This window comes from Panthera tigris, chromosome D1, assembly GCF_018350195.1.
Source record: "Panthera tigris isolate Pti1 chromosome D1, P.tigris_Pti1_mat1.1, whole genome shotgun sequence".
NCBI classification, from domain to species: domain Eukaryota; kingdom Metazoa; phylum Chordata; class Mammalia; order Carnivora; family Felidae; genus Panthera; species Panthera tigris.
Window position 1 is genome coordinate 32,557,222 of NC_056669.1, and position 21,923 is coordinate 32,579,144.

The 21,923-nt window shown below is 34.7% G+C and overlaps 1 protein-coding gene across 3 annotated transcripts in view; it reads left to right on the forward strand.

The window, feature by feature from the left end:
* Positions 1 to 21,923, forward strand: part of PGR (progesterone receptor) — a 105,007-nt gene that overhangs the window by 75,702 nt on the left and 7,382 nt on the right. For all 3 annotated transcript variants that reach the window (XM_042957642.1, XM_042957643.1, XM_042957644.1), the window contains 2 exons: positions 9,613 to 9,757; positions 11,174 to 11,304. In XM_042957642.1, the coding sequence (XP_042813576.1) occupies positions 9,613 to 9,757; positions 11,174 to 11,304 (276 nt within the window). The remainder of the gene's footprint in view (positions 1 to 9,612; positions 9,758 to 11,173; positions 11,305 to 21,923) is intronic.

Below are 21,923 nucleotides of genomic sequence, written 5' to 3' on the forward strand. Positions count from 1 at the left end.
GTTTCCGATTCTGTGTCTCCCTCTCTCTCTGCCCCTCCCCCGTTCATGCTCTGTCTCTCTCTGTCCCAAAAATAAATAAAAAACGTTGAAAAAAAATTAAAAAAAAAAAATAAAATAAAATACCAACAGCATTTTCCACAGCACTTGAACAAACAATCCTAAAATTTGTACGGAGCCACAAGAACCCAAAGAGCCAAAGCAATCTTGAAAAAGAACAAGGCCGAAGGTCACAATCCCAGACTTCAAGAAATACTACGAAGTTGTAGCAATCTAAACAGTGTGGTACTGCCATAGAATCAGACCTCTAGATCAAAGGAACAGAATAGAAAACCCAGAAGTAAACCCACAACTATATGGCCAATTAATCTTCAACAAAGGGGAAAGAATTTCCAATGGGAAAAAGACACTCTTTTCAACAAATGGATTGGTAAAACTGGATAGCAACACGCAAAAGAAAGAAACTAGATCAGTTTTCATACTATACACAAAAATAAATTCAAAATGGAGGAAAGACCTAAATGTAGACCCGAAACCATAAAAATCCTAGAAGAGAGGACAGGCAGTAATTTCTCTGAGAGGAGCTGTAACAACATCTTCCTAGATATGTCTCCTGAGGCATGGGAAACAAAAGCAAAAATAAACTATTGGGACTACCTCAAAATAAAAAGCTTCTGCAGTGCAAAAGAAACAACCAACAAAACTAAAAGTCTGCTGAATGGGAGAAGATATTTGCAAATGGCATATCTAATAAAGTTTTAGTATCCAAAGTGTATAAAGAACTTATGCAACTCAACACCAAAAAAAAAAAAGCCTAATTTAAAAATGGACAAAAGACATGAACAGGCATTTCTCCAAAGAAGACATATAGATAGCCAATAGACACATGAAAAGATGCTCAACATCACTCATCTTTGAGGAAATGTAAATCAAAACCACAATGAGATATCACCTCGCACCTGTCAGAATGGCCAGAATGAAAAAGATAATAAATAACAAATATTGGCAAAGATACAGAGAAAAAGGAACCCTTGTGCACTGTTGGTGGGCATGTAAATTTGTGCAATTACACCAATTTATGGAAGTTCCTCAAAAAGTTGGAAATATCATATGATCCAGTCATCGAAATTCTGGACATTTATCCAAAAAATACAAGACATCAATTCAAAAGGATATATGTTTATTGCAGCACTATTTATAATAGCCAAATTATAGAAGTAGTCCAAGTGTCCATTAACAGATGAATGGATAAAGAAGATACGGTTCTCTCTCTCTCTCTCTCTCTCTCTCTCTCTCTCTCTCACACACACACACACACACACACACACACACACAGAAATACTATTCAGCCATAAAAAAGAATGAAATCTTGCTATTTGCAACAACACAGATGGAGTTAGTATTATGCTAAGTGAAATAAGTCAGTCAGAGAAAGACAAATTACCATATGATCTCACTCATATGTGGAAGTTAAGAAACAAAACAAATAAGAAAAGGGGGAAAAAGACACAAACCAAGAAACAGACTCTTCACTATAGAGAACAAACTGATGGTTACCAGCAGGGAGGTGGGCAGGGGAATGGGTGAAACAGGTGATGGGGACTAAAGAGTACATTTCTCATGACGAGCACTGAGTAACATATGGAATTGTTGAATCACTGTATGGTACAGCTGAACACTACTGGAGTTAAAATAAAACTTAAAATGAAAACACTAATTGAAAAGATACATGCACCCCTGTGTTTACTGCAGCATTATTCATAGAAAAGATATGGAAGCAACCCAAGTGCTTATTAATAAATGAATGGATAAAGAAGATGTGGTATAAATATATAATGGAATATTACCAGTGATTTAAAAAGTGAGATCATACCATTTGAAACAAAACCTTCAGGCGGACATGTTTCTCTCAATTTACACATTTTGTTTCCTTTTTGGATTTGTTCTTCCATTCACACCGTAAATTTGGCATTTCCTGAGTTCCATCTTCTACTCCAGTAGTTTCTCATCCTACACAGACTGGATGAGCCCATTTATCTAGTGTACCTAAAAGGTATTAAGCCAGAGAAAGACATAACATATGATTTCACTTAGATGTGGAATTTTAAAAAAGGAAGAAATAAAGACACCAAAAAAAAAAAAGACTTAAATACAGAGAACAAATTGGTGGTTGCCAGAGAGGAGTGAGGGGGGGATGTATGAAATAGATACAAGAGTCTAAAAGATACAAACTTGCAGTTATGAAATAAGTCATGGAGATGAAAAGTATACTGTAGAGAGTAAAGTCATTAATAATGTAAAACATTGTTTGGTTGCAGGTGGTGACTACACCTGCAACAGTGTAGTTATGAGCACTGTGTAATTACAGTGATGAGCACTGTGTAATTTATAGAAATGTTGAATCATTATGTTGTACACCTGAAACTAATACAACACTGTATGTTAGTTATAGTTAATTTTTTTAATGAACAAGACATATTCCTTCTGTTAAGGAATTTTCAATCCAGTGGAATAAATAAGATACACAAACAACTATAGTGGTATGTGAAAGTGACATAAGATACAGATAAAAAGAAAAGAGAGACAGAAGACATTTTTATCTTCAGGGACTAGAGAAAGGCTTCAGAGTCAAGATGTCAGTTACATTGTACCTTGAAGAAGTGAGACTTTGGAATAGTGTGGCTTATGATGTAAAATAAGGAAAGCATGAGGTATGTTTGGTGAATTATTCTCAATCTTTTCTATTCATAACACAAAAAAATGTTATCATACCTTCCTCCACAGCATAGTAATGATAACATTTAATACCTGCTAATTGAGAAAATACAATTATATATATGGTTTTCAAACACTACTACAGTATTGGCCTCCTGGGGGGCTCATCAGCCAAGTATTAAGAAGCCACTGACAATAAATTTACGTTGGAGAGAGTAGTAGAAGGAAATTTAGAGTCATAGTTATGATTTGATCAAGGAGGGTCTTGAAAGTCAGGGTACGCTTTGGAAATTAAATTAATAAGTCCTCATTGCCAATTCAGGTTCACCTTGAAATATTCTTTATCCTATATATCAATACATTGTAGCAGACTTTATGTGACAGAGGGGTTTGGGGAAAATACTGGCTTTTTAGAAATTTTATCCTGATTTTTCTGTTTATTTTGTGAAAAAATCTATTAGGGTTAATACTTTAACATTTTTAAATATTGCATTTTTGAAAACATATCTTGCTCCTTAATCTCAGTTGGCCAGACTACTTGCAATTAACAGTATCAGAAGACTGCAACAGTCTTTGCCTTATTTTCTGCCTTGAAGCATGCCAAAATATCTTTGAGTCAGGGACAGCCATTGCATATGTGACAAAGGATTTTTTCTTTCATCTCAATTAAAATAAATAAATCAACTTACTCCCCGCCCCCACAAGTGGTGGGAAAGAAATGAGATTAGCCTATGAGTAAAGTCAAGGTTTGAGAATACTGTTATAAAGCCTTTCAAAAAATGATTTTTCTAACATCCTATTCCACTGAAATTAATATTGTTGATGTCAACAAATTTTTTTTTATCAAATCTAATGAATACTTTCAGCCATTACCATGTTTTGCATGCCTCTGGAGACACTAATGAAATAACCATTTCTGGCTGATACTCATACTTTGGCATTTATCATTTCCCTTGAGGTGGATATGTTTTTTACAAATTTTGTTTCCTTTGTGGATTTGTTCTTCCATTCACACCATAAACTTGGCATTTCCTGAGTTCCATCTTCTACTCCAGTAGTTTCTCATTCTGCACAGGCTGGATGAGCCCATTCATAGCCTTGTCTTCAACTAACACTATATTCTGATGACTCCTAAATACATACTATAAACCCAGACCCTGTAATGAACTATTGGACCACCTATTTCAACTATTTATATATTTCCACATGGATGCATTTCCAAGTCAATATGACCTTGTACTCCATAAACCTAAAACCTGTATCTTGAAATGGTGCCTCAGACAGAATCTTGGGTATCCTGAGCTCACTTTTCTCCTTCACCTCCTATCCATTTAGTTATCAAATTTTGTCAACTCTATTTATTAAATATAGGATTCATTATACATGCTACATCCACTGCTACTGTCATGATTCAGTTTAGGTCCTTGCCCTTTTTTCCTAGATTTCAATTGTAGCTCTTTGACTAACCCGATTACCAGTTTCACCCTGCCCCCAAACAATCCTTTTCTGCCATCAGAATCATCTTTCTAAAAACAATTATAATCAATTATATCATTCCTTTTTCTTTCCATAACAAAGTCCAAACTTATTAGCCTTAACATTCAAGAATCTTTTGTGATTTGGCTCCTGAATTTACAATGTTATCTCTCATTCTTCCTCTTCAAGCAACTCTAAAGTTCCCACAATGCTCTTTGTTTAATATCCTGCCTTCTTACATATTGTTTCTCTACCTGAAGATTCTTCCCTTTTCCCACATTTCCCCCGTGCTGGTCTCTAACTAGCCCTCAGGATTCTAATCATCTGCCACTTGAAGTGTTCCCTGAGCCTTCCCAGACTGAGCCAAAGGCCACTTTGCTCTACCACATCACTCTTGCCTTTATCAACCATACTACTATCACTCTGAATTATAATTATGTTCTCATTTTTTTTTCTGTCTCCAGACTGCAAATATTAGTCTTTCTAGTCTCTATGCCTAATTGCAACCATAAAGCTTCATCCCAAAGGGGTGCTTAAAGGGTATTTATAGAAATTTGAATTACAGAATTGATATAAAAGGAACTATGCTACTTTAAATCATTAGCCATCAAGTCCTTATTCATTAAAAACAATCATATATCTGTTGGTGATTATACTTACAGTGCTGTAGCTTTTCTATGCTCCTCAAAGTTCATTCATACTTTGTGTCAGAATGTGCTGAGGCATTTAATGCTCTGCCTTTGTTGTGGATAAAATGTTTCAATGCAAGACAGCTTTTACAGGAGCACAATCTATATATTTTACCAAAACCCTGGAAGTAACACAGGAGAATTTAGAAGATCATACATGTCATGTGTTACCACATAGTTTTTTTTTTAATCATTAAAGATTGAACAGCTTGTAACAGGGCTTTTGTCAGAAACTATCAGGTCAAGTCACTTAAAAGGAAAGGGTATTTTTCTTTACTACTTGTTAAACACAATTAAGAATCATCCATCACTTCTCTATGTGTAGTTTCTTATTTTGATCATCACTGCAAATGTACTGACTTTACCTGATCATTATCATCAATGGGAATTTGATCTCAGTGTTCCCTTCTTTGTTTCAGTATAAAGTAATGAATGATATTACAGTTAATGGGGGGGGGGGGGAAATTATACTTCTGTACCAAGCATGTTCAAGTCAATTTAACAGTGTACATTTATCACAGGTAAGCCCTCTAAAAGGTGGCTATTTTAAAAAGCTGTTTTCTGAGTTCTTTTTCATCCTGTTAAATGGAAATAATACACTTTCTGCTATAAATATTGGTAATTTCAAAAGTTTTAAGTTATTTCAGCAAGATTTGCCTTTTATATTATAATCTACTAAAAATCTTCCTTTATTTTTACTTCTTAGTAATTTATTTTTACTTCTTAGTAATCCCAGAATGCAAAATAAGAAAAATAAGCAACTTCTACAAAATAAAGGGCAGGATAAAGTAGACATAAACCTGTAAATATAAGTGGAATCTGTTTTTTAAAAAGAACAAATTATTTAACTGTTATGATGTAAAAATTTTCAAATTAGAGATTAACATCTCTAAGGCCTAGAGTGAAAAAAATGTAGCATAGTAACTCAAATATTTAAGTAGTATTAAACACTTTTTTAAAAAAGTTATGGAACTAAGAAAGGAATAAATAATAAAAATATGTTCCTGAAGATGATAGTGAAAAATTTGTTAATGTTTTAATACATGTGACTAATTGAACCTAATTTCTATGAGACTGTATATATATATATATATATATATATATATATAATATATTATATATATGTTATTATATATATTATATATATATTGTGTATATATATGTTATATATATAATAACATATATATAAAATATATAGTCTGGAAAAATAAATACATATATGAAATATGTTGTTCTGGAAAATGTATATTCCAGATAGAACACTTGCTTTTGCTTTGAATTTTGTTGCTATTAATAATATTTACCCTTTAATGTTATCACATAGGTTCCATAAAATATAAATAAATATATAAGTATATATTTATAGATATTAAGTGTATAATATATAATAAAATATCTATTAATATGTAATATATCACAAATATATTAGCAAATTTATGTATGTTAATAAATAAGTATGAATACATACATATACAGTTATTTTTATATATTTACTAATATATAAAATGCCTTCTGGATCTTATTGTTTTAATATTAGAGATATCCCATCAGACTGATCGGTGGTCTTCTTAAAGCCATTTCTCCATCAGCAATTCTATTACAGGATCCATTGGTAGAATAATAATAAGCATCTTACTAGTGCTCCAAAATATGCATAATTATCCCATTTGAGTGTCATAGCCACTCTGTGAACTAACTTTCTTTATCATTTTGATTTTACTTATGAAGAAATATAGATATAGTAATATTAACTGACTTAAACAAGCTGGCATTCAGTAAATGGTAGAGCCAAAACTGGAACTCGAGCCTTCTCTCCAGAACTCCTAATTTAAGGAGATAGACCAGCAATAGGAAGATCTACATATGTGTCCCTTTAAAGAGTTTTGCTTTGCAAAAAATTTAGGAAAACTTATTAATCTCTTATGAAATGATTTTAAATTCATAAAAGAATTACCCATTTTCATAAAGCCTATAAAATATTATTTATAAGCACTCTTTCTTTGCATTTCTTTAGTTTCTATAGGTCTATTGTATTAAAAGTGATTCATAATTGTTTTGAAAGAGAAATAATATATAGACATGAACTTGAAGATACATGTATGTCATATGAAAATAAAGAATTATGAAAATTGCATGCCACATTTTTCTTGGTTAGTTGTTTAGGGAGTTTTTCTGCACCTGAATAAATCAGGATGTAAGCAAAAAAAAAGCCAACTCTGTTAATTTTAGCAAACACTTCTGGCTATCAGAAACAGAACACAAAGAAAAAATAATTTCCTAGAAGGACCCCAGAAATTCAGTGAATACAAACTGGAATAAGTTTGGAAAATAGGCAGAAACCAAGCTGTCCCTGCAGAAACAAAAAAAAACAAACATCACAAATGCCCCCACTGGATTCTTCCCTCACTGGGTACCACTGCCATCCAACCACTGCCATCCAGAATAGAGCCTAACCATACATTTGTCTTTGTTTTACTTTTTTTTTTTATTCAAAGTCTAGGTAGTATGTGTTCAGTGGGTCAAATCCAGATCACAAGCTCAGGGAAGTAGAGTCCTTAGCCAGTTTCACTGGGGACACTTGCTCTCACCAAAATACAACCAATGGGAAACTCTATCCACCTAGAGGAAGAAAGGAAGACTGAGAGGGAGGGAAGACAGAAAGTTAGATACTAAAGAGTTGACACCCCTCACCACCACCCCCCAAAAAAAGAGGCAGATGTCTACTGTGGCATTCCTAATTATGAATTTGCATGAGAGTTGTTTTTGGTTGTGTGAGGCTAAGATTTTATAGAAGGGAATAGCAGTCTTCTATTCAAAGGAAGATGGGACTATCAGGAGTGTATGGAGAAAAGATAGCCTTCTTTTCTACCTGCCTTGAGATGATTCACAGAATCAGGAAATACATTTGTTTTATCCTGTAAGGAATCAAGTTTTGTTTGGGTTTTACTTTTGAAATAGGTCATTTGTAAGTAGATTTCAACAAATTCTTAGGCAGAACAGATGTTATTAAAGTAGCTTTGTGGAAAATAGTTGATGTTCCCACCAAAACACTTGATTTTTATGTACCTTTAATAAAAGATTTCATCTACTCTCATTGTTTCCGCATACTCAAAAACAAAGAATTTCCAAGTTCATACTTATAGTTCATCTATCCATATTTATTTTTAAAATTTTTAATGTTTATTATTAAAGTTTTTTAATTTTTTTAATATTTTAATGTTTGTTTTTTTAATGTTTTAATGTTTTTTTTGAGAGAGAGCACAAGCGAGAGAGGAGCGGAGACAGAGGGAGACACAGAATCTGAAATAGGCTCCATGCTCCAAGCTGTCAGCACAGAGCCTGTCACCTTGCTCAAACTCACAAACCTCAAGATCATGACCTGAGCTGAAGTCAGATGGTCAACTGACTGAGCCACCCAAAGCCCCTCTATATTTCTAATTCATTTGTTTAACTGCTATCTAGACATTTCAAAAGTCGCTCCAACATATCAAAACTTAAGATTTTGTCCCTAGCCTATTTCTTCTCTATTTTGTCTCAGTAATGCTGTTTTCCTCCACCATTCCTGCAAAAATACTGAAATATCTACTAGGCTCCTTCTTTCTCCTACCTATATACAATCAGTTGCCAAATCTCTTGGATTTTACCCTTTAAATATTTCCCTGATGTACTCCCTCCTCTGTATTCCTACCCGTTGGCATATCTCAGACTTTTATCATCTCTCATCTGGCCTTTGGCAATAGCTCCCAACTTTTTTCTGTAACTCCAGACTTATTCCCTTGAATATGTCTTCCACATGGCTACCAAGGATGCCTCCACAACACAAATAAGGCTATTGTTGCTCCTTAATAGATACATCTGACCACAGCCTCCATCTCCAAATTTACCTCTTTGCCTCTCCTTTAAGTTCATCAGCGCTGGGCTGGTGATCTTCTGCAAAGCAGGCAAAAAGAATTGAAAAGAGATGAAAAGAAGGTTTTGACCACTTAAGTCAATGCATTTGCCCTCTCCCTGCTGTCTTCCCTCTGCCACCAACACCAGAGAAGGATACACTCTCTCTTTTTCTCTCCCTAAACCTTTTAAACCACATGATAGTTTAAAGTGAGACTGGATTAAGTTCCAAAAAACAAAAGTGACCATAAACTATGGAATCTACCTAAGACATAATTAAAGGATGTTAAATAAAAATAAAGCACGATTGAAAGCAGTGGTTTTACAAAATAAAACCAGGTTTTTTTTAAAGTCCAAAGACTCAAGATTCTTTAACAAACTGATTATACTCTGCTTGAGCATGATCTCTTTGGGAGTTTTTCCTGACCTGCTTCCCAATTCCTGGTGCACATAAGTATGTGCTCGTCTCTCCTGTCAATTTATGAGTTTCTTTTAAGGGTAAGGGTTGGGTCTTTCATTTTCCTAACCCCGCCATTTTAACACAGTGCTTAACAGACAAGTGATTCTCAATAAATGAATATTGTATGTGTCAATGATGGATGACTGTCAATCAGTGAATTCCCAGAAATGCTAAAGCATAGTGACCATTTTTAATGACTTCCAATGTTATTCCTTTTTAATTTCTCAGGTATTATTTATTAATATTTCCTCATTTGTAGTATAAAATATATTAAAATTAAAAACAACATATTACCCTACTTACATCTATTTTCAAATTTATATGTATTTTCAGCATTTTAACACAAGTGATTTTGGGGATCATTTTATTTTTTAATTTGTTTTGTAGGTTTTAGAAATTTACATATTGATGACCAGATAACTCTCATCCAGTATTCTTGGATGAGCTTAATGGTGTTTGGACTAGGATGGAGATCTTATAAACATGTCAGTGGGCAGATGCTATATTTTGCACCTGATCTAATACTAAATGAGTAAGTAGTAACTTGATTTTTGTTCTTATTATTGCAGTGTATATGTAGGATAATCTTAGAAATTACATTTCAATAGATGATTATACTATTGGTATCCTAAATAAAAGAATTTTCCTGAAAACTTTATCAGAATTATCTCAGGATATAGCTTGATATAACAAAATTAATAAAATTGTTATCATTATATTAGTAATTTGATATTTGGAGTTTTCCCCTTTTGTTTCAATGTGTCAAGAAACATACTTAAAGATAAAATGAAATTTTTAGTTTACCAAATTAAAATTTTATACCTTTGTACTGATGAAGATAATTATGTAAATTAGAAATAATTTTGCTTGAAAGTATTGACTTACCTTCAGAAAATAAAGACATTATCTCTCCTCCTAGAGGAAAAATCACTAATAATTTGTTTTAGAAATTAAAAGATAAATATTTCAATTTTCTTGGCTGTATTTAAATTACTATAATTAATTTTCTATGTATAACCTTAAACTGAGTAAGAATCTTTTCGTGGAAATACTTATACCATTCTAATGATGAATGCTGACTCAGAATTTTATAGCATATAAGTTACTTGTATAAGTCTTTATAGTAATGGATAATTTTCATATATTTTAATTCCATTTTGCCCTATAATCCCTTGAAATAGGTAAGGAATCAGCATCCTACATTTTACAGTTCAGGAAATAAGCTCAGAGGAATTGCATATCCTGCCAAAGAATCTGAGTGGCAGGATTAATGTTAGTTCTTCTGAGTCAAAATCTAGTTTTCTTTTCACTATTTGTGTTAGCCGCATGTGACTAATGTAGATATTGCAGAACACATGGTTGAGAAAATACCTTTAAAAAATGTCCCCAACCTTCAGAATTAGTGTTTGGCCTTGTCAATTGTTTAATCCTTTGTAATGTTCTCTTTTCTTGATCACCATACATTTCCCCTAGAATAGTTCACAGCATAACTGTTCTACACTGAATACTCTCAACTGAATACACTGAACTATTCTATACTCTTCAATTTCTGTGAACTGAATCCATTCTCCCATTGGATTACATGTAAAATTTTATATATTTTTAACAGAAAAAAATCATAAATAAATGATTTCCTCAGCTCCACATTCTCAACTCCTTAGGTTTTTAAAATGTAATAATAAAAGTGAGAAGCAACATGTGTATTTAATATGATTTTCTAACTTTAAAATTTCTTAACTTCAAAAAATTCAGCATTGTGAATGATTTACTTTATTGGTTTATTTTGCTTAAACTTCAAAATATTGAGTGTGTTTACAAAAAGACATTTTTAATAATATATAAATTACCAAATGCCATTTTCTCTGGTAAATCACACAAACTGGCTAAGACACCATGTGTATGTTTTTTCCTTCTTGCTTTCTCTTGTGTGTGTTGTGTGTGATATAAGACAGAGGATGAAGGAATCATCATTCTATTCACTATGCCTCACCATGTGGCAGATTCCACAGGAGTTTGTCAAGCTTCAAGTTAGCCAAGAAGAGTTCCTGTGTATGAAAGTATTGCTACTTCTTAATACAAGTGAGTGACTACAAGCAATTTTTATAAGATATTTACTTTCTTAATTTTTAATTCAATGGGAAAGTCTCAAATAACAATATGATCATATCCTTATACATGAGGTATAAATCTTAGATTGTGACTGCAAAGGAGAACCACCTAATATACTGTCATAGACATTAATAAACTTACTTCACACTTGTCAGGTTTTACATGAGAGTAAAATAGTCCACAAGTTCAGCCAATTATATATATTTTTTCAGATAAAACATGATTAAATGACATTTTCATATTCACCTAATTAAGTTTATGAACTAGATAATATTACATAAACACAAACGATCTTCCTTCCACTCCCACTCCATAAAGGACTTACTATATAAAATACACAATTTTGTTTGGAACTATTCTCTTAATATCAGAATAGGCTGTTATAACATATATCTACAAAGATCAGTGGCATAACACAATAGTTTATTTGTCACTCATATTCACAGTCCAGTGGGTTAGCAAGAAAACCCACATTCCTTCCGTCTAGGGACTCCACTCTTACATAGCGGCTTGGAGTCCTCCATTTAATCTGAATAGAAGGTAAGCACCTAGTGATAAAAGATATGGAAGTGAGGCCTGAGAGTGTTATATGTCACTTTTACCCACATTCCATGACCCATATTAACTGTAGGAGAGGCTAGAAAATGCACTTTAGCTATACACCCCAAAGAAACATGAAACATAGATTGGTCACCAGAAGGACAGGCAAATATCCATCTCACTCTCTCATACACAAAGAACACACATACCTCTGCCTCAGTGGATTCCCAGAGATCTGGGTGAGAAAATTTTTAAAAACTGCTTTCACTTTCCACCTTTTTCTGTGTCCTTGGAACATGCACAGGTAGGCTCAGCCTTTGAATTTCTGAACTGATCCTTCTGTCACTCATAGTGATTTGAAAGAGAACCACTGAGAGCTAAGACCTTAGGTAGAAGGTGAGCCAAGGGTCTTTCTCAGTAGCATCTTTTCAAGTACTTCTTTCTAATAGCACAAATCTCAAATAGTGGAGGGGTGGGGGTATACATCAGGAGAAAAGGCACAAAAAGCACTAATGCCTTAAAAAGAAAGTTTTCCTCATGAAAATTTATGAAAACACAAGGACAAATACAGGATCTAAGGATCCATAGCCCTATCCCCCTACCTTGAAAACACTATTTTGAACAGAGGCCCTCAAGTCTAATTTGATAAAATATCATAAAGGGGACTAAAGTATTGATATGGAACTAGCCAAGAGAGTCAACTAAAATAAACTTAATATTACAGTATTTAACCCCTTTCTTGACAGTAATGAATCCTATAGCAGTTATGTTATAGATAATCCTAGATTTCCCAAATTAGTTGATATTATTAACATAATTCTATATTATAGATAGGCTGCATTGTGCTGGAGGTCCAAACAGCCCTAAAATCTCAGTAGCTTAACAAAAAAAATGTTAAGTATATACTTTTCCCGCTATATGTCCAATGCAGATCAACAGGGAGGCTCTGCTCATTGTTGTCCCTCAGGTGCCCAGGTACATGGGAGCTATATCTTGACATGCATTTCTCCAATCACTAGAGCATTGGTAAGGAAGGAAGTGGTGAGGAAAGGAAGTGACATACCTATAACTTCCTTTCACACACCATAGAAAGCAAGATTCTTGGCCACTTGCAGCTTCAACAAAAGGGAAACAGCAATATTTACTGAATAGTATTTATGATTTCTACAAATTCTAATAAAAATCATAATGGGATTTTTGAGGAGAGACTTGGCAAAATTTTTGGGAAGTCATATTTAAATCTTAAAAACTAAGTACATAAGTATTACAAAAATTTTGAAGTGGAGACGAGAGTTAGAAATCTACACTAATTAACACAGCATGGGAGAATAGATATACTGAATTGTTAGTAAAGTCAGACTTGTATATATTAGAACTTAATATACTGTAGTGGAAACATCACAAATCAATGAGTATGGAGCAAATAGATATTGTTAGGAAAAATCAGTTTTATGTTTGAGGAAAACTCAGTTTGGATATTTAGCTCAAGTTATATCCTAAAATAAATACCAGATAATTGAGTTATATGTTCACACTTTAAAAGTTAAAAACACACTGTAAGGAATACAAATGATTTTGAGATTTCAAATAAGGAATACCTTTTTAAAAATAAATGCAATTTATTTGGAGAGTTGACAAAAGAAAAGTTCAATGATTTGATACATAAGTATTTAAACCTCCAATGTGCCACTAAAAATTAAAATAAAATCTCCCAAGGAAGTATGACAAGTTGAACACACCACTGTTCACTCTAAAACTACACTAAAATATTACCAAAGTGATTTTTTAAGAACTAAAAGAGAATGAGAAGCTCAATAGCTATGACATTCTACAAGCCAGCAAACAGAACTAGTTTAGCATACCTGAGAAAGTTGGATTCTAGGCCAGAAGTAAGAAAAACCAAGAGGTTTAATTTGAAATATCAAATCTTTGGCATGGTTCTCAGTTGGTGACAACAATGATTTTTTGAGATGAGAGTGAAGGTAGAGTTAAAAACACAAAGCTCTTTTTAAAATCTGGGTCCAAAAATCATTTAACCACAAAATTTTCCCTCTCCAACTCAGGCAGAGACCTTAGGTTATCCTCCTGAAGAGGATATAACAGAGGGTAAATGAACTGATGAAACTGTAGGCACTGTTGAGGGTGAGGGGTCTTATAATGACAACAGATTAATTATATACCAAATGTTGAGACACCGTCCTCCTGCATACTCTTACCCACCATCTCTCAGAACATTGTCTTCCAGGTTTATATCCTCTAGACAGGAGAATGAAAGACTCTTCTCTGCAGAATCTGTTAATAGCAGGTGTTTCTCTTTGAAATTGCTCAGCCATTTTGCCCTGAACTAAAGCTAACAGTCAATAAGTGCTACCCACTGAAACAGAACTATGAATCAGCCTTTTAGTTTTGCACTCTTGAATATAAATAACCAAGGCATCTGAGGGAGGCCTTGACATCAAAGACAAAGACAAAACAGAAAGAAAAAAAACAAATTTGGAGAAAACAGAGATGATATAGGAAGATGAAAACCTCAAAAAAAATTTAAAAATCCTCTCTTTTTAGAAAGATAATAGAACATATTGCACCCAAGAAACAACTATTTGGAAACAGAATTTACAGTACAGGCATTGGTAGACAAAGTTAGAAAACCTCTCAAAAATAGAGCAAAGCCCCAAAAAATATAGAAAATCAGAATCAAGGAGGCCCAATACCCACTTAGTTGGAGGACTAGAAAGAGTGAACAGGAAAATACATAGGAGGAGAAATCATAAAGGAAATAGTCTTTTCAGCAAAAGGTATTTGGAAAACTTCATTTAAAAATAAAAGAAGCTGGACTCTTATTAACTTAAAATATATCAAGACATAAATCTAAGAGATAAAACTATGAAACTATTAAAAGAAAACATAGGAGTGCCTGGGTAGCCCAGTCAGTTAAACGTCCGACTCTTGACTTTGGCTCAGGGCATGATTTTGAGGTTCATGAGTTTGAGCACCACATCAGGAGTTCTTGCCTGGGAGTCTCTGTCTCCTGTCTCTCTGCCCCTCCCCCACTCATGGTCGCTCTCTCTCGCTCTCTCAAAAATAAATGAACTTTAAAAAAAATAAAATAGAGGAAAAGCTTCATGATGTTGACTTTGGCAATGATTTCTTGGATTTGCCACCCAAAACACTGGAATTAAAAGAAAAAACAGATAAATGGACTTCATCAAATTTAAAACTTTGGTGCATCAAAGGTCACAATCAACAGAATAATAAGGCAACCCACTTTATGGGAGAAAAAAATTGGAAATCATGTATCTGATAAAGAAAAAGTATTAACATCCAGAATATGTAAAAAATTACAATTTAACAATTAAAAAATTTTAATGGGCAAAGGCTTAGACATTTCTTCTATGAAGGTATACAGATAGAAATTAAGGAACAACATCATTAGGGAAATACAAATCAAAACCACAGTGAGATGCCACTTCACACACCCATTAAGATGATTATTTACTGTCACTAAAACAAAAAGTTCTACTAGAAATCATAATATATACTATGTGACTCAACTGTAGTAGGATTTTACATGACTAATAAATACTGAATATTTATATGACTAATATTACGAAAATGATATTAGGAAGATGAGAAATAGGATGTTGTGTGTGTGTGTGTGTGTGTGTGTGTGTGTACACATGTGCATGCACTAATGATGTGGAGATGATGGTAGATCTGAAAGATGGAAATAGAGTTACAGCCTCATTTTCTGTAGTGGAAAATCAAAAGTTAAAAAAAAAAAAATCAAGAATCAACACTACAGGGCAAGATGGTAGAGCAGAATGCAAGTTCTCAGCTTGTTTAATCCTTGAAATGCAGCTAGATCAGCACCAAACCATTTTGCATACCTAGGACATTGATCTGAGGATTAACCCAACAGTCTGCATAACTTGAGCCACAGAACTCAGCAGGTACTCTGCAGAGAGGTAAACTGGGGGAGAGAAAAGCTGTGGAGGGCAGGGAGCTGTTTTTGTGGACAGAAGACAGAGAAGGGTGGTGGTGGGGGAATGTGGCACACCAGGGGAGTGCAGAAAATGCACTCCCCCAAAAGTAGCTGGAGGGAAAGAGTGAAAGCACAAGGGACTGGACAAGAAATCTGTTCCCCAAAACCCCTGATGGGGAGAAAGTTAAGGGTTTCAATACCATTAGGATTCTATAAACAGTGGAGCACAGAGTCGGAAATTCCAGAGCTCAGTACCTGGTGGTGCTCTGGTGAGGAAAGAGGGCAAATCCCCAGGAGCAGGCAGCAGGGTCTGAGGGGCCCTTGTGTCATAAGGGACAATCAGCAGTTCCCCTGATTGGAGAGAATTTGGTAGAGGCCATACAGCTTACCCACAAGCAAAGATCCCAGAAGACCCCAGAGAGCAGCCACGTTTGATGGTATTGGGACAAAGATGCCAGGCGGTGAAACCTGGCACCAGCTGTGTGTTATGATTTGTCATAGCCTCTGAACCTCTGCCACTGCCCAATTGCACAAATGTTTTCTAGGGCAAGCCGGCACCTGGCCACTGCTCAGCAAGACCCTCCCCCAGAGACTAAGTGTGGGTCCAAGCCACAGGGTTCTCTGAAGTGAGGGATCTTGAAACACTGTCCATCTCAGATAAAACTATGGAGGGAGGTGCCACCTGGCAGGCTGATGGCTTGGACACAGGCTGGAGGTGGGGTGTGGATGGAAGTCTGAGAAAAAGGAGGGGTGCTTCATTGTGGGTCAGTGAGAGTGTAAAGTTCCTATGCCAGAGACTAGGAAGCTGGGTGAAGCCATTTCCACCTCTCCTGCACACACACATACATGTACATGCACGTGAGCACCACCCAGATCGACCCCAGTAAACTAAACAGCGCCACCTAGTGGAGAATGAAACCATTACACCAAGCCCTGCCCAGCAGAGTCCTCCAAGCACATCCCCTAGAAGACCAACACAAGTCTCTCTGCCTGCTTAGTGTACAGACCATATAGAGTGCTTCATAGTTTGAGTTCCTGGGGAAACTGAATATAACTTCATTCAGGTTTCATTCTGTTTGCTGGTTCGTCTATTCATTTTTTATTTTGTTTTTCTTTTTACTTCTATTTTTGTTTAATTTGGGGTTTTTTTTCTTTCTTTTTTTTTTTTGGACACAGAAAGAGGAAAACTTATTTTTATTTTCGTTTAAAAACTTTAAATTTTTTTACTATGTTTTTCATTGTTTGTAAATTTTTTATTCTATTTCACTTTATTTCATTTTATTCTACTTTATTCTATTCTTTTTTAATTTTAAAATTTTTTAGTATATTTTTTCTTTTTTCCTTTTCTTTCCATTATTTCCCTTTTTTCTCTATTCTATCAAGCTTCTTTCAACAAGCAGATGAAAACACATCTAGGATTTAGCTTCTTTTATTTTATTTTTTTGTGTTTTTTAATTTTTATTTTTTTATTAATTTTGTTATTCCTCCAAGATGACAAAACAAAGGAATTTACCACAAAAGAAAGAACAGTAAGAAATGACAGCCAGGATAGAATAATAAACACAGATAGAAGCAAGATTTCCGAACTAGAATTTAGAACCACGATAATAAGAAGCTAGCTGCAGTTGAAAAAGCATAGAATACCTTTCTGCATAGATCAAAGAAGTAAAATCTAGTCAGGAGAAGTTAAAAATGCTAACACGTAGGGGCACCTGGGTGCCTCAGTTGGTTAAGCGTCCAACTTTGGCTCAGGTCATGATCTCGCAGTTTGTGAGTTCGAGCCCCGCGTCAGGCTCTGTGCTGACAGCTTAGAGCCTGGAATCTGCTTCAGATTTTGTGTCTTCCTCTCCCGCTGCCCCTCCCCTGCTCATGCTCTGTCTCTCTCTGTCTCTCAATAATAAATTAACGTTAAAAAAATTTTAAAAATGCTACAACCTAGATGCAGTCTCAAATGGATGCCACAGCAGCAAGGATGGACAAAGCAGAGCAGTGAATTAGCAATATAGAAGACAGAATATGGAGAATAATGAAGCAGAAAAAAGAGGGAAACTAAAGCAAAAGAACACAACACAAGGCTTAGAGAACTCAGTGATTTATTAAGAAGGAATAACATCCAAGTTACAGTAGTCCCCAAAGATGAAGGTAGAGAAAAAGGGTCAGAAGGTTTATGTGAGCAAATTATAGCAGAAAACTTTCCTAATCTGGGAAAAGACACAGACATCAAAATCCAAGAAGCATAGGGAACTCACATTAGATTTAAAAAAAACTGACCATCACTACAACATATCATAGTCAAATTCATTAAATACACAGTCAAGGACTGAATTATGAAAGCAGCAAGGGAAAAAAAGTCCTTAACCTATAAGGAAAGATAGATGAGGTTTGCAACAGACCTATCCACAAAAAACCTGGCAGTCCAGAAAGGAGTGCAGAATATAGTCAACGTGCTGAATTGGAAAACTAGGGAACCAAAAATTCTTTATCTAGCAAGGCTGTCATTCAAAATTGAAGGAGACAGAGTTTCCCAAACAAAACCTAAAGGAGTTCATGACTACTAAACCAGCCCTGCAAGAATTTTAAGGGGAACTCTTTGAGTGGATAAAAGATGAAACAAAACAAAAAATACTAAAAGCAACAAAAACTAGAAAGGACAAGAGAAAATCACCAGAAACTCCAACTCTGTAGATGACACAATGGCACTAAATTCATATATTTCAGTACTCACTCTAAATGTCAATGAATTAAATGCACCAATCAAAAGACATAAGGTATCAGAATGGATAAGAAGACAAGAACCATCTATATGCTGCTGACAAGAGACCAATTTTAGACCTAAAGACACCTACCGATTAAAAAAAAGTAAGGGAGTGGAGAGCCATCTATCATGCTAATGGTCACCAAAAGAAAGCTGGTGTAGCCATACTTATATCAGACAAACTAGATTTTAAAATAAAAACTGTAGTGAAATGAAGAAGGGCATTATATCAAAATTAAGGGGTCTATCCACCAAAAAGAGCTAACAATTTTAAATATTTATGCCCCAGCCTGGAAGAACCCAAACATGTATGTCAGTTAATTACAAACATAAAGAAACTCATTGATAATACCATAATAGCAGGAGACTTCAACATCCCACTTATAGCAATGGACAGATCATCTGAGTAGAAAATCAGCAAGCAAACAATGGTTTTGAATGACAAACTGGACCAGATGGACTTAACAAATATATTCAGAACATTTCATCCTAAAGCAGCAGAATACACATTCTTCTCAAGTGCACATGCAGCATTCTCCAGAATAGATCACATACTGGGACACAAATCAGCCCTCAGCAAGTACACAAGATCAAGATCTTACATTGCATAGTTTCAGACCACAATGCTATGAAACTTGAAACCAACCACAAGAAAAAGTTTGGAAAGACCATGAATATTTGGAGATTAAAGAACATCCTACTAAACAATGAATGGGTTAACCAAGAAATTAAAGATAAATTAAAAAGTACATGGAAGCCGATGAAAATGAAAACATGACAGCCCAAAACCTCTGAGATGCAGCAAAGGTGCTCATAAGAGGAAAGTATATAGCAATCCAGGCCTTCCTAAATAAGGAGGAAATGTCTCACATATACAACCTAACCTTACACCCTAAGAGCTGGAAAAACAAGAGGAAAGAAAGCCCACAACCAGCAGATGATGAGAAATAATAAAGATTAGAGCAGAAATCAATGATACCAAATTAAAAAAAAAACAACAGTAGAACAGATCAATGAAACCAGGAGTTGGTTCTTTGAAAGAATTAACATAATTGATAAACCACTAGCCAGATTGATCAAAAAGAAAAAGTAAAGGATCCAATTAAATAAAATCATGAATAAAAGGAGAGATCACAACCAACACTGCAGAAATACAATAATAAGAGAATGTTATGAACAATTATATGCCAGTAAAACGGGCAATCTGGAAGAAATGGACAAATTCCTGGAAACATATAAACTTCTAAAACTAAAAAAAGAAAAAACACAGAATTTGAACAGAAGAAATTGAATCCATAATCAAAAATCTCCCAAAAAACAAGAGCCCATGGCTAGATGGCTTTCCAGGAGAATTCTACCATTTAAAGAAGAGTTCACACCTATTCTTTTGAAACTATTCCAAAAAATACAAAGGGAAGGAAAACTTCCAAACTATTCTACAAGGCCAGCATTACCTTGATTCCAAAACCAGACAGAGACCCTACTGAAAAGAAGAACTACAGACCGATTTCCCTGGTGAACATGGATGCAGAGATTCTCAACAAGATACTCAACAACCAGATCCAACAATATATTAAAAGAATTATTCACCACAACCAAGTGAGTTTTATACCTGGATGCAGGGCTGGTTCAATATCTGCAAATCAATCAATGTGACACATCACATTAATAAAAGAAAGGACAAGAACCACACGATCTTCTCAATAGATGCAGAAAAAGCATTTTACAAAATATAGCATCCTTTCTTCATAAAAACCCTCAAGAAGGTAGGGATAGAAGGATCATACTTCAAGATATAAAAGTCATATATGAAAGAGACACTGCTATTATCATCCTCAATTGGGAAAACCTTAAGCTTTCTCCTTAAGGTCAGGAACATGACAAGGATGTCCACTCTCACTGTTGTTAGTCAGTATAGGGTTGGAAGTCCTAGCCTCAACTATCAGACAAATAAAATGTATGCAAATCAGCAAGGAGGAAGTCAAAGTTTCACTTTTTGCAGATGACATGATATTCTATGTGGAAAACCCAAAAGACTCCCCCCCAGAAATGGCTAGAACTGATCCATGAATTCAGCAAAGACACAGGATATAAAATCAATGAACAGAAATTGGTTTCATTCCTATACACCAATATTGAAGCAACAGAAAAAGAAATCAAGAAATTGATCCCATTTACAATTGCATCAAAAGCCATAAAATATTGAAGAACAAACCTAACCAAAGAGGTGAAAAATCTATATGCTGAAAACTATAGAGAGCTTATGAAAGAAATTGAAGAAGACACAAAAAAATGGAAAAACATTCCATGCTCATGAATTGGAAGAACAAATGTTAAAATGTTGATACTACACAAAGCAATCTACATATTCAATTCAATCCCCATGAAAATAACACCAGCATTCTTCACAGAGTTAGAAAAACAATGCTAAAATTTGTATGGAACCAGAAAAGACCCCAAATAGCTAAAGCAATCAAGAAAAAGAAAAACAAAGCTGGAGTTGTCACAATTCTGGACTTCAAGATGTATTACAAAGCTGTAATCATCAAGACAATATGGTACTGGCACAAAACCAGACAGATGGATCAATGGAACAGAATAAAGAACCCAGAAATGGACCCACAAATGTATGGCCAACTAATCTGTGACAAAGCAGGAAAGAGTATCAAATGGAAAAAAGACAGTCTCTTCAGCAAATTGTGTTGGGAAAATTGGACAGCAACATGCAGAAGAATGAACATAGACCACTTTCTTACACCATTCACAAAAATACTCAAAATGGATGAAAGACCTAAATGTAACACAGGAAGCTATCAAATTCTAGGAGAAGAAAACCGGCAGCAAGCTCTTTGACCTCAGCCACAGCAAGTTCTTACTTGACATGTCTCTGGAAGCAAGGAAAACAAAAGCAAAAATGAACTATTAGGACCTCATCAAGATAAAAAGCTTCTGCACAGCAAAGGAAACAACCAACAGAACTAAAAGGCAACCAAAAGAATGGGAGAATATATTTGCAAATGACATATCAGATAAAGGGTTAGTATCCAAAATCTAAAAGGAACGTATCAAACTCATCACCCCCCCAAAAATAATCCAGAGAATGGGAAAAAGACATGAATAGACACTTTTCCAAAGAAGACATTAAAATGGCTAACAGACACATGAAAAGATTCTCAACATCATCATCATCAGGGAAATACAAATCAAAACCACAATGAGATAGCACCTCACACCTGTCAGAATGGCTAAAATGAACAACTCAGGCAGCAACAGGTGTTGGCAAGGATATGGAGAAAGGACTTACACTGCTTA